Genomic DNA, 14340 nt, shown 5'->3' on the forward strand with positions numbered 1-14340 from the left:
TATCCTCTGTCAATCAATTCACATCCCTCAAAATATTTTTCATTTTTCTTTTAAAAGCACAAAATATCACAATTTTCCAAAAATAACATTTAATAGTAAAAATCGTACAACTTTACCATAAATCATAAAATATCATATTTTCATCCCTCAAAATATTTTTCATTTTTCTTTTAAAAGCACAAAATATCACAATTTTCCAAAAATAACATTTAATAGTAAAAATCGTACAACTTTACCATAAATCATAAAATATCATATTTTCATCAAAATCTTCATTTTAAATCATTTAACAAGCGTTATTCCCCTTCGGTACGTTGCCAAGCTTATACATATTACGTTGGCGTAAAATGATCGTTTTCCCCATAGACGTAATAATTCTTGATTTTGACTTTTTCTTAATTTTAATGACATGGGCTTATCCCAAATAATTATTTAGGCTTAAATATAATTTTTCATAATTTTATTTAGCTTAAATTTGAGGCTTTCTATTTAATTCTTTAATTAATAATTCGTGAGGCGTTTAATTCCCGAATTAATTCAGACTTTAATATTTTCTTTCCAAACTCTAAACATAGATTTTTATTACTAAAACTAATTTTATGAGCTATAAACCACACCCATGGACCCATGGTTCGAATTGAGGATACATTTGAGATGTACACTGTAAAGGATAAATTTCTCACACACAATCACTCACACATATACAAGAGAGTTGAACTTCAAATATTAGTTGAGTGAGTCTTTACACAAAGACGTAAAACATTGAGTCTTTGCATATGACATTAAACAATATGCTGATTGTGAGGTGTTTCCTTCAATCTTGAGTGCTAGGAGTTCTAGTTGGGTGCTGCCCTTCCGGAGTGGGTTTGTACGAAGAGTTGTATAAATCAAAGTCTTCTAGTGAATCCTTCTCAAGAGGAAGAAGGGGTGTCGTAGGAGAATTTGAAGTCTCTGAACATCCATAAACAAATTCGTGTCTATTTATTTATTGTATTTAGTTATCATTTTCATAGTTTTAAATATGCATTGTAGAAGCATTTTATGTTTTCTTCAAATACCAAAATATTGCATACAAGTGTTTGATAAAAATGCTTCAAACAAAATATTTTTCCTTATTCAACTTGCATATATTTTAAATGCTTTACAAAATATTTAATCAGTTTTTACGAAAGATTATTTTGAGTGTTTTCCGCTTGGTTTGAATAGCAAACTCGATTTAATTCATCGGTGTTCAATATTTCAAGAACCAAGCTATTGTAGCTCAACGATTAACCCCCCAATCGATCTCAACAATTGGTATCAGAGCGGGTTGTTCTTGAAAGAACATTGAAACTGATTTTGATGTTTAAAATTCGAAATTTTAGATTTTTTAAATATGTACATGCAAAACTGACTTTTTGTACAGCTTGCAGCGAGTGTAGGAAAAATGACATATCACTTTGCTCGAGTGTCCAAACGACAAACCGCTTTTTGCGTTGCAAACTAGACTCGTAGAGGATGACAGCGGTATAAAGTGTCCAGCCTACTTATGCTCGAGAAAAATCATTTTATTCGTTGAAGATAGAGCATATCTGCTGCGGTAGAAAATAGTCAAGTTAGTAAATAAATCCTATTAGGTTCAATATTTAATTAAAGCTTAAATTAAAATATGTTAACAAGTGGGGATAAATTAATCTAGGTATAATATAGTCAAGAAATTAACTTGTAGATTGTCTACCTTCAAGAGCCATGTTGTTTACAACTTGGTTGGAGCCAAAAACATCAATCCTTGTGATTGATATGTATATTTCTTTACCACACTATGTATGACATATTTTGTGTTATGCATTTGCTACACACTATAGTGGTTGAGGTGCTCGGTTTTGCTAAGAAAAATAATTTTTAAAACTTCCGTTGCGCATTCGGGCACCTTAAAACGATCCCTTTCAAGTGGTATCAAGAGCTATGGTTACAATTTTAGTGTAGCAAATACATGATATTATATTGAGGTCGATTTCTAACCGCATGATTTGATTTCTTGCAACAAATCGAAGGCCGGATTTTTGGCAACTTTGGGCAGCTCGGGCTGCACGTGGGGCTGCCCAAACAGCTCCTTCAAAAAAAAATTTGGTGTGTGCAAGTTGACCGGAATCCGGCGACGGAGCTCCGGCGACGGCGATGACGACTAGGGTTTCCAAAAGTATTTTGGAATATCAAAGTGTCATGGGCCTTGAAGTTGTTGGGTCATTAGATGGTTAACACAATTTGTAAATTTAAATAGGCCAAAATATTTTTGGTGAAAAATGATTTTTTGGGCCCTTAACTTTAAATCCACAAAAGTTGTACATATTATCTCATAAAATAAATAATAGAAGTTGAACTTTAATTATTTATAGTAAATGGTGATTTACAAGAAATTCTGTTATAAATAAATTAATTATAAAGTAGACAAAGGAGTTTGTATACTTTGTTAATTTAGTTTATAATCGTGACGGTTAGTGATTGGATCAAGATATATAATATTGGATCAATTAATTATTGTGATAATTAATTGATGGTGTATGATATGTGATATTATGCATGAAGGATGATCAAAAGCCCAACCCCAATTTGCTAGGTGTATGCTAGGATATTTTATGTTGAATGATTGTAATAATTATCAATTTATAAGTGGGCTTGATTTATGGCCCGTTCCCACCCCATTAGATGTATCCCTATTTGCCATGAATATTTATTTGTAAATATTAGTATAGTGGAAGATAAAGATTGGAAGATGGTGGCCTTGATGATTATGAAGATCGAAGACATGTAAATATTGAAAGATTATGTAAAAGTTGCATTTGCATCCCATGCATTTCCCTAGGATTGGACCTAGGCCCGTGCTTAGCTCACACGGGCCATTAGTATTGGGGCAGTTGATCATCCTTGTTTTGTGGGATGACAGACTAACATACACCAATTTATACTAATATAAACTTAAAGTAGTAAAGAATGGTACCCAGTTGATACATGTATATATATATTAAAGATTAGTGGGAAAATTGATCTATCTATCTCACACACATCCAGACCTCAATACAATTCTCAAATGCTCAACATGATCAATCATATTCTTGGAATAAATCAGAATATCATCAATAAAGATAATCACAAAATCATCAAGATACTTCTGAAATATACGGTTCATCAAACTCATAAATACAGTGCTAGACAGACCGCACCCGCGGTGTTGTAAAGTATAAATCTTGGAGAAGATGAAACATATCCGGTGGTAATTTCTTCTAAACTAGCAAGTGATCAAGAAGGTAAATTAGTTGATATGCTTAAAAGACATAAAAATGCAATTGGTTGGACACTAAAAGATCTCAAGGGCATTAATCCACTAATTTGCACTCACAAAATTCACTTAGAAGAAAATGCAAAAACATCTCAACAACCACAAAGGAGATTAAATCCACACATGAAAGATGTTGTGAAAACTAAAGTTCTCAAACTACTTGATGTTGGGATTATCTACCATATTTCTGATAGTAAGTGGGTAAGCCCAACACAAGTAGTTCCAAAAAAATCTTGCATCACAGTGATAAAAAATGAAAAAGGTGAATTGTTAACAAGTCGAGTCCCCTCTAGTTGGCGGATGTGTATTGATTATAGAAAATTAAATGACGCCACTAGAAAAAATGATTTTCCATTATCATTTTTGGATCAAATTTTAGAAAGAGTAGCAGGTCATCCATACTATTGTTTTCTTGATGGATATTCAGGTTATTATCAAATTCCCATTGCACTCGAAGATCAAGATAAAACTATATTCACATGTCCTTTTGGAACATTTGCATTTAGAAGGATGCCATTTTGATTATGCAATGCCCCAGCAACATTTCAAAGACGTATGCTAAGCAACATTCCTCATTTGAAAATTGTTTGGAAATTTTCATGGATGATTTAACTGTCTTTGGGAATACATTTGATAATTGTTTTGAAAATTTGGAAAAAGTTTTAAAAAGATGCGAGGAAAAAGGTCTTATTTTAAATTAGGAAAAATGTCATTACATGATTATTTCTGGAATTGTTTTGGGACATGTCGTGTCATCTCATGGAATTGAAGTTGATAAAGCAAAAGTTGATGTCATTGCCAATTTACCCCCTCCAAAAACCATTAAAGAAATTCGCTCATTTTTGGGACATGCTGGATTTTATAGGAGGTTTATAAAGGACTTTAGTTTAATCTCTAAACCCATTTGTAACCTCTTAACAAAAGACACTGCATTTGAGTGGACTCAAGAATGTCAAAATGCTTTTGATAAAATCATTCGACATTTGACATCGGCTCCTATCATGCAACCTCCTGATTGGTCTTTACCATTTGAAATCATGTGCGATGCGAGTGATTATGCAGTTGGTGCAGTATTGGGTCAAAGAAGAAACGGTAAGCCTTATGTGATATATTATGCAAGTAGAACTTTAAACAATGCTCAAATGAATTACTCCACAACTGAAAAAGAACTACTTACTGTAATATTTGCATTAGATAAATTTCGTTCTTATTTGATTGGATCAACGACTATTGTGTTTACTGATCATTCTGCTATTAGATATTTGTTGACCAAACAGGATGCAAAGACACGACTGATACGATGGATTTTGTTGCTCCAAGAATTTGACATTGCGATCAAAGATAAAAAAAAAACCGAGAATGTCGTAGCCGATCATTTATCGAGACTAGTAACAGGATCATCTTGTGAAATGACACCAATTAACGATAATTTTCCTGATGAACATCTATTTTCAGTTACTACTACACCTTGGTTTGCTAACATAGTAAATTTTCTTGTGACAGGAAAAATGCCACAGCAATGGAGTTCCCAAGATAAAAGAAAATTTTTGAATGAGGTAAAAAACTTTTATTGGGATGATCCGTATCTGTTCAAGTATTGTCCAGATCAAATTTTTCGACGTTGCATACCCGACAATGAGGTATGTAGTGTCATTAAATTTTGTCATTCAGAAGCATGCGGAGGACATTTTTCTTCAAAGAAAACGGCTCCAAAAATCTTGCAGTATGGATTTTATTGGCCGACTTTGTTTAAAGGCACCCACGAAATCTGCAAGATCTGTGAAAATTGTCAAAAATTGGGTACGATTTCAAAAAGAAACATGATGCCTTTGAATCCTATTATTGAAATTGAAATCTTTGACTGTTGGGGAATTGATTTTATGGGACCTTTTTCACCGTCGTTTGGATACTTGTATATTTTAGTTGCAGTTGATTATGTTTCCAAATGGATAGAGACAATTCCATGTCGAACAAATGATCATAAAATCGTCATCAAATTTTTGAAAGAAAATATTTTTAGTAGATTTGGAATTCCTCGAGCCATGATAAGTGATGGGGGAACTCACTTTGTTAATAAATTGTAAGGCCCGGGGCCGAAGAGGGCGGGGGGTGATCGCTGGTGCCATCAGTTGCACGGACAATGAGCGGCTCCTGGCAGGCTTCTAGGTGGAGGGAACATGAATGAACCGACCCACACGGGAAAGAGAGGGATTTCGAGACTGTTCAATGTAATGGACTGTAGAGTTGAAGAGGGCTTAAAAGATTTGATTTGTACTACTCATATCACGAAGGTGCATCTTCTTTACGGTAGCTCATCACATAAGAACTCCAATTGCTTTCACAGCTAGCATGGTTAGTCAGTTCATGCACACTCCATACGTATAACATCTCGCGGCTATGTATCGGATTCTTCGTTACTTAAAAGTTCACCATGAAAAGGAGAGGAAAACCATGTACAAATGCTAATTGGGTAGGATCAATTACTGACATAAAATCTGCATCTGGATATTGTACGTCCTTGTAGGGTAATATTGTATTTAGGAAAAACAAAAAACAAAAGGTGGTTGTTAGAAGTAGCGCGAGGCCAAATTCAGAGCAATCACTCGGTAAATATGTGAGATTATGTGGTTAATAAGGTTTTTGAAGCTATTAAAAACCGGTGATTTTACCAGTAAAGTTGTACTGTGACAACAAATCAGCCATCAGCATTGCTCATAATTCTGTTTTGCACGACAGAACAAAGAACACATAGATTGATAAGCACTTTATGAAAGAGAAAATTGAAGAAGGGATAATTTGTTTTCCATTTGTGCCAAGCACACAACAGTCTTGCAGATATTCTGACCAAAGGATTGCTAAGACAACCTTTTGAGGATCAAGTCAGCAAGTTGGTATGACAAACATCTTTGCACCAACTGGGGGGGGGGGGGGGGGTGCTTAATAAATCAAGGAAGATTATGATCTCATGATTCAAAAGATTGACTGATTTAAATCCAATAATACATGAGATTGTACTTTTTCCTTTTATTGTGTTATTTCCTCCTTATAAGTTTGTTACGTTGTATGAAGGAGAACAACATTGTTCTTCTAACCATGTTAATGAACTTTAGACCTAAATTATTATCGCCGTCCGGAAGAAAGAACTATAGGAGAGAAAATATTTTATCGATCTATATTGAGTGGATTGATTTACAGAAATTTTAAAGAGTTTATGTCTACTTAATTTCCCTAATATAAGGAAAAAAACTGATATCAATCTAATAAGCAACAAAAAATTAATACTAAGATAAAAGACTATCTTAACTACTAATTATTTAAAATAAATATATACTATATTAATATTCAACAAGATTTATTTCATTATACTTGTTCAAAACTTCGAAACATCTACCTGAGACCCTGAGGGGCATATGCTCCTCATGAATTATGCGCATCTACATATGTTGACCTGAACTTTACATTGAGCATTGATCTTTGCAGGTATCAGAAGGGATAGACTTTTCAGATGATAATGCTCGAGCTGTTGTATCCTTCCGTATATCTTCTGTAATAAGACTGTTTACCTTACTAATTGAACATTATCTTGGGCCTGCATGCAAGTTTTTCATTTTAGATTCTGAATAACAGATTTGCGAAACTTGTTATTTAGAAGGATAAAATATATTTTGTTTCAATCAAATCGAAATGATTTTTTCTATCAATGTTATGCTTTAACCACCTCAGGTGATTGTTGGGATACCCTTTCCAAACTCGTAAGAAGATTTCCCTTTTCTACACTTAATTACTATTGAGTTGCTTTGATCCTTTGAGTAATTCTTGATCATTGACTGCCAGTTATGACAGTAAAGTTGCACAAAAGAAGAAGTTCAACGATACATATGAGTTGTCAAAAAACCTCTTAAAGGGGAATGAGTGGTACTGTCAGCAAGCCTTCAGGGCTCTTAATCAAGCTACAGGTACTTGTTATTGGATATAATGATTTGCCAAAATTTTTATGAGTTTTTCATCGATTATCAGCATAATTTATCTTACTATCAAGTCAATATACTTGTATAGTTGCTAATTTCAATGTATGCATGTCTTTTAATGTTAAGTTACTTCCAACTTCTGCTTTCTCCATATAAATCACATTTATTTTCATAAAATTCAATTATATAAAAGAATATTGGTTACTTTGTTTTTGCCTTCAAATTTTTCCAATTAGTCAAGCTTCATTCCAATTCCCTCCCCGAGTTTTTTCCTCATACTGCTGTGTTATTCAACTTTAACATGATTTTGGTTATTTTCTAGTTTCTACTCTCTTCAACTTTTCCCTGTCCTTTTCACTTTTATACATTTGGATTGGAAAAAGTGTGTAATCTTATATTGTTGATAATTTTATTGCATTACCGGTAAAACACGTGAAAGATGAAAAATTTGACATCTTGTACCTCCTGAAATCTTGAATGATAGGGTTAGAATCAATCTTGATATACCGATCAAGATCTCGATTTTATAATGTGAGCATAAATTAATTTGGGATTTCTCATTTTCTAACTTTGTAAATCGTTCTAATATTAATCATGCTTAAACTTTACTACACACCAAATCTAAAAATAAGCCTCGTTGTCGGAAAAATGGCTAATACCAAACAATAAACGGAGTAGAACTAAGAATATACAAATGAAATGCTTAATGAAAAATTCGAATAATAATTATTCGGAAGAAATTCATGTACATTGAATCTGCAAATCTTAGTCAAGAAGTTTGCTGAGACAATGTAGTTAGAACAAATCTGAATGATGGAATCAGTAGTCTTAAAACGACTCATGCTGGAACTGAACACAAATTTTCTCCAAGTCATCCCCGATTCTCACTTTTTGGAGTTCTGATTTCTGGAGTACTAACCTCTGGAGCTCCTGAATCATACATGTTTTCTCGACTTTTCATTTGACACTTTCGGGGCAAATGTTGAGTGTGTAACTCAATGAACATCAGTATCATACAATAAATAATAACGGAAACATTCTTAGAATATACCATTGAAAGTATAGGCATACAAAAAATAAACCGAATATAATTGAAGTATGAATAGAAATGAAACAGAACATGCACATTTATATCGCAAGGAACATATCATGAATATTAATCTCAGACCATACTCATTAAAATGGTGCTTGGTGAATATTGACCATTCTGTCATTCGTCGTAGATCTTATTCGCTTGTTTAACCTCATAGGCCACAAATGTGAAAGGTGGAATTAATCCCATTGTTTATGTTCATAACAAGCTTTTTTAACCGATCATTGGGGCTCAGAATATTCTCTGTCACATGTTTGACTCTTCTTCAAGTTACATTAATTTTTAATATTTTTAAAGAGATTGAAAATAGTTCAACACTCAAAAACTTGAAACATCACAGAAAGGACTTCGCTACAGTGAAAGAACCATCACTGTTAGCATAATAATTTTTATTTTTGAAGAATTATTTTTACAGGCTTGCTTCCAAAATTTTAGTAAAAACTAATGGTTGCAAATATTTCTTTAAATGCCTAGAATCTTGATCATTTGCCTGTTGCTATAGTGAATACATAAAATTTAATCAAATTTTTTTACTCTGTACGTTGATCTTACATTAATGTTAAATTATTACTGATGGCTTATCGGAAATTAATGGATTTACATTGATTGAAACTATGGGAATCTCGTTAATGTCCCAGTTCATGCATTGCTTGCTGATAATTAGCTACGCTGATGTAGAGTAGCATGTGCGTCGGTGAGTGCAATTATTGTGTAGAGTTGCCGAACTCTGCTACCTTTCCTTGCTGGTTATCATGTCTTCTGATTAACCTCGCCTTAGCTGCTTGGCAACCTACTGATCATCCTTCACTCTATTGCGTGATTAAATTTTTGGAGTTTGTTTGGGCCGACTCAGCTCGGATAGTCTTAATGTTAAATTCTATGTTGAATCATCACTGAAATGTCAAGTTTCCGAAATCTTGTCTTGTAGACATCGTTAAGATTGTTGCTTAGCTCCCAAATGCACATTATTGAGCGATGGACTGCTTTCTGCGGTCTGCCAACCCTCAGCATAATACTTTACTGACCGCTTAACACTTGTAAATTCGTAATCTTCTGACTGCTACTATCCAAAGAGTCCAACTCGTACATAACTTAGCCTTTCTATGCCCTCACAAAAACCATCATTAATGCTAAAAAAACCCATCACTACAGTAATCAATGGGTTTAGTCACTTCTGATTTATACATTAGTTTCTCATAACTCTCAAGGCCCTATATCTACTTTGTTGCTACTGCCTGCAATAATTTTTTGGAATGAAGAATGCTTTTGATGCTAATTGTTATGAACTACGTTACCGAACCATGTAAATAGTTTCTTATATCTTTTTGCAGGTCGCTGCATACGGCACAGATTTGATTATGGAGCTATCATCTACTTAGGTACTTGTGATCAAACTTCTACATTAATGATAAGCTACCAATATGCTGAGTATTACCTTTACATGAAAGATACCCTCAAACTTGTGCTTTTTTCATTTGAAATCTTTTTCTGATGCTGGGGGGTGCTGGAATTGGATAGTCAAGCATGCCTATCCATTCAATCAATGAAAAGTAAATATTTAGTTGGTATCTCAAGGTGCTTTTGTTGCATTATTGCATCTGTTTTGAGATCAAATAATTGGATTTGTTATTTGTTTGCAAGCAAAATAATTCCCTTGATTTTTTTTGTATATAATAGTACGAAGTTTACAAAAGTTGTCAGTCTTTAAAAAATTGCATTTTTTGTCAGAAGATGTCCTAGTGGTCCTTTAACATATTTTAAAGTTTAGGTAAGTCTTCACCTATGTACATTGGCTTTTATTTAGTGTTCTTAAAATTTTAGCACAATATTGTTCAACTTGAATGCAGATGAGCGTTTCCACAGAGATAGAAATAGAGCAAACATTTCAAAGTGGCTGCTGTGATTCAATTGAGCTATACAATTGCTTTGAAGAATCGATTAGCAGTTTGAAATCTTTTTTTAGAAATGTGAAGGTAGGGAGGGGGGAAACAAATATTCATATATTTATCCCGTAAGCCAAATATTTGACTGATGCCACTGATTTTTCTGAATGCAGGATCGCATTGCGAATTCATCACAAAATTCTGCTATCGCTTGTGAAAACATTATCACAGCTGATGAGAAAAAGGGGACAAGAAAGAAGAGTCATAAAGTGATCAAATCTAGTAATTATCAACAAGTGGAATCAAATGATTTTTCTGAAAATAAAGAAGCTGCTAGGTTTACCCACCCATCATTTCCCGTGGAGAAACATAGTACACTGTCTACTCAAACTAGAAGTGAAGTAATCGTGATAACGGATGAAAAGGAGTCTGGTGTTCGAAGAATATATTGACCTAGATTCTGATACTGCCACGGATTCAAGGTAACTTTCAGACTTCAATTTGTGAAAGTGGATTTGATCCTCTTTTGATATTTTAAAAGGCTAAGATGGAAACTTGTTTTTAACTTTATTGAATTCAGGCCAAACTTTTTTTTACTTTGATCTCAGCTATACATTCAGTGAACAACTCAACCACTGTTTAAGATCTTCTCTGTTTGACTATGATTTTAGCAGAAGTTGGCAGTATTTTAGGTGTACTATTAACTATGAACCTCGTTAGTCATCTTAATGATGCAATCCTCTTGTATGCTTAATTGTTGTACTCTTTTTTAACTACCATTAAAATACTCACTGTGCAGGTGGTCTGTTACTTCTTCAGTTGCACCGTGCCCAGATGATTATGGTCTTACTCTTATTCAAGAAACACCCTGGGTGAATGCCCCTAGCCTTGTAAAAACTCTGCAGTTGTCCTCCAAGCATGAATGCTCAAGTCCCAGAGCTGGCCATGGCTCCATGGTGCTTCCGGAGCCATCTTCATTTCAACCAACCTCTATTCAGAGTTCATGTGCTGGTCCTACTAAAGAACTTGTCACTTCTCCTGAGACTAAAGCAAACAACAACATAAAACCTGAAGTTGAATCACCCTGGAGTGTTAATTCTTATGGTTGGAAAAGGAGAAAGTTAACAGATCTTGTTAGGGCATTTAATACTCCGTCTTCCCCAATTCCTGATGGTTTTAGTTCTTTGGCAAGTTCAGTAACTACAGATGCGAACCACAGCACTGATGAATTGATTCATTCAGAAAATAAATTTGACAGAGATAAATCTTTTCTATCATCAAGTCTTAACAGTTTTGTTGGATCATACACCTCATCTAACCTTAATATGAACCAGAGTCTACAAATATTCTGCTTGATCTGCAGAAATCCACTCGGTCTGCCAGAAAACAATTTGGGTGTTACGTGTTCACTCATTTCATCGTTGAAAGGTTATTTGACTTCCCTATGGAAAAAGCCTTTTGAAGCTGTAGCTGCAGGTGCATCAAGTGTGGATGTCTTGATATCAGATGCATCATCAATTGACAAGCGTCTCTGCGGAACAGCTAGAGAAGGTGTATCAGGACAAGGAATTTGGTGCAAAGAAGATGGTTGTGTGTACGATTCTATATTTTGTCCTTTCTGCATTCACCCCAACAATTGTCTTGGGGTTCTGGTTGTGGCAACTGATGCATCAAATATCGAGTTTCAAAACAAGGTCCATTTTCATTTTATGTTCATATATGAAGAGCTTTGGCTTTTGTAACTGCTTCAACACCATCACTTTTGCTTGGTTCTGTACTTGCATATATTGTTCTATCGCAATCACTTGGAGGTAAAGAAATTTGAAGCAACACAAGAAAGGGCAATTTTTCTCTGTTGTATTATATTTACATGAGATAGCAAGCAATTTGACAAAATCTGGGTGTCAAGAAATATAAAAATATAAATGTAGAAGTGGAACTATAGATGTGTAATAATAGCTGGTGTATAAGACTAGTGTTTAGAGAATGAAAATAAGTGAAGGAATTTGTCAAGCTGTTATGCGCACAGAGGATAGAGAAATTGAAACGGACGCCAAGGCTGAGGCTTCTTTTTCTGGATCATAGTTTACAATTTTTAAGGTTTTTGTTGCATCAGAAGCGCTCTCCCATCTTCTACCTTTTAGCTATATCGAACCATTAATTTTGTAGATGCTAACAAGATGGCTAATTCCAGGCTTTATCTCCTCCTGACAAGTTGATCAACGGTAAAAAAGACTGGACTCATTCCAATTGAGAACTTCACATATATTTCCCCAACTCAAGATTCAGGAGGTTGGAGGCATACAAGATCACGTGTAAGAACACAATCTTTAGTCCTAGTACCACTTTTTGTCATGTTAGTGGTTATATTTAATTCTGTAATCTTGCAGATGAGGCTGCAAAATAAATCTTAGCAGCCATACAAATCCTTTATTCGGTGATGAACTGATGGCACAGATCCTACACTCTCTCGGTGTTGCAGTATTTTGCTCTTCTTTTGGCACAAGTAGCAAACAGGCTACCCAGTTTGATACTTCCTGTAAAGTTTGCTTGCTGCAATGGATTCCATCACAGCCATTTCATCGGAACTTCTGAAAATGTTCTTGATTGGCACAATGCTTCCTCCTATTGGAAATGAATCAGGGGATAGCCTTCTGGTGTAAAGCCTTCTACCCTCCCGATCTTCCCTTGGCTCGATATCAGATATTGATTGATCCCTATGTTCATGAAGCTGATTACATGCTAATGGTGAGATTTTATTTGGGAGTGTATTTTGATATCATTATATCCTATTCAGTTATATAACATTTGTAATCGGTTTTCTCTGAACTTATCTAATTCATTCTAAAATATAAATCACAATAAAGATTTTCATGTATCTAAAAATTAAGTAAATATTTTATTGTGTTAACAGTTGGGCTCGAATGCACCGTACAAACAAAAACAAATCGTTAATTTCTAATTTTCGTTCACAACATGATGAACTAAGCTCCGTTGGCGTTATTCTTACATGCTTGGAAGCCCTGCCTTGGCAAAATGTGCCTTTTATTATTATTATTATTATTATTAGTGTAAGGAACATATACTGTGTATAAAATATAAAAACAATTTGGATTTAAAATTATTTTTGTGAATTTGAATTTAATAATAAATTTTGTTTCTATGTTAGGATAATGATATAGTAGTAAGAAAATGGGTAAATTGGAAATAAATTCCCAGATCTAAATCTAACTTTATTCTTAGATAAAATTACTTCAGACATATAAATTATTATTAGGTAATCAAATGTTTGAGGAGGAGAATTTTCTAAAATAACATGAATCCAAAACCCAGGTTCGAAATTAATTAGTTGCAGGATTTATTCCAAAATTTTGTAATATTTAAAACAAGAAATTCTAATCAAGGTTAGATATCAAGAAAATAGGAGAACTTATCAGAGTTTTAAGGTAAATTTATAATTCAAAATAATAGGTTCCTAAAAATAGTACTATATTCCTCTAAACATTCCGGAGATCTTAGAGAAATTCAAAAGACAACATAGAATTATGGCAATATGTTACATTATGTACTACAAAATGTGGAGAAAATATTTGAAACCCAGAAAAAAATTCTTGAAATATTAAAGGATATTCAAATAAGAATTCAAAACTTAAAATATCAACCAAGTTTTAATAAAAGGACTTCACGAATCCTTATTACACCAAAGAGAGAAGACCAAAGTGATGCCAAAACCTTTAACTGAAGAAGAAAAAATGATCAATATGATAAATAGTCTCAGAAAAGAAATTAATCTGATGACAACTTTAGAAAGGATTTGTCTCGAGGATTGACCGGCTAATTCGGTTGGGAATAAATCTAGCAAGCGGACTAGGTCAAGTTATAGTAAATGGACGATGAGTCCAAGTATCGATCCCACATAGACTATTATTTAAGTACTAAGATTTAAAATATTCAATTTAATCTAGGCAACAATAACAAGTAATTTGGAGATAATTTAAACTAATTAAATTAAACTAAATTATGCTAAATTAATAACTAAGATCAAATTTGCAGAAATGGTGGAACTTGGAGATTTTCAAT

General features: G+C 33.7%; 1 protein-coding gene across 1 annotated transcript in view; it reads left to right on the forward strand.

The window, feature by feature from the left end:
- The window catches only part of LOC142547367 (uncharacterized), a 93438-nt gene extending 80324 nt beyond the window's left edge, over window positions 1–13114 (forward strand). The window contains 11 exon segments of the mRNA XM_075655625.1: window positions 6797–6841; window positions 7040–7068; window positions 7151–7272; window positions 9709–9756; window positions 10225–10277; window positions 10279–10350; window positions 10434–10696; window positions 10698–10742; window positions 11060–11954; window positions 12455–12575; window positions 12651–13114. Of these exon segments, the coding sequence (XP_075511740.1) occupies window positions 6797–6841; window positions 7040–7068; window positions 7151–7272; window positions 9709–9756; window positions 10225–10277; window positions 10279–10350; window positions 10434–10696; window positions 10698–10742; window positions 11060–11954; window positions 12455–12514 (1632 nt within the window). The 3' untranslated portion in view covers window positions 12515–12575; window positions 12651–13114.
- The last annotated feature ends 1226 nt before the right edge of the window (window positions 13115–14340 follow it).

This window comes from Primulina tabacum, chromosome 5 (assembly GCF_025594145.1).
Source record: "Primulina tabacum isolate GXHZ01 chromosome 5, ASM2559414v2, whole genome shotgun sequence".
Classification (NCBI taxonomy): Eukaryota; Viridiplantae; Streptophyta; class Magnoliopsida; order Lamiales; family Gesneriaceae; genus Primulina; species Primulina tabacum.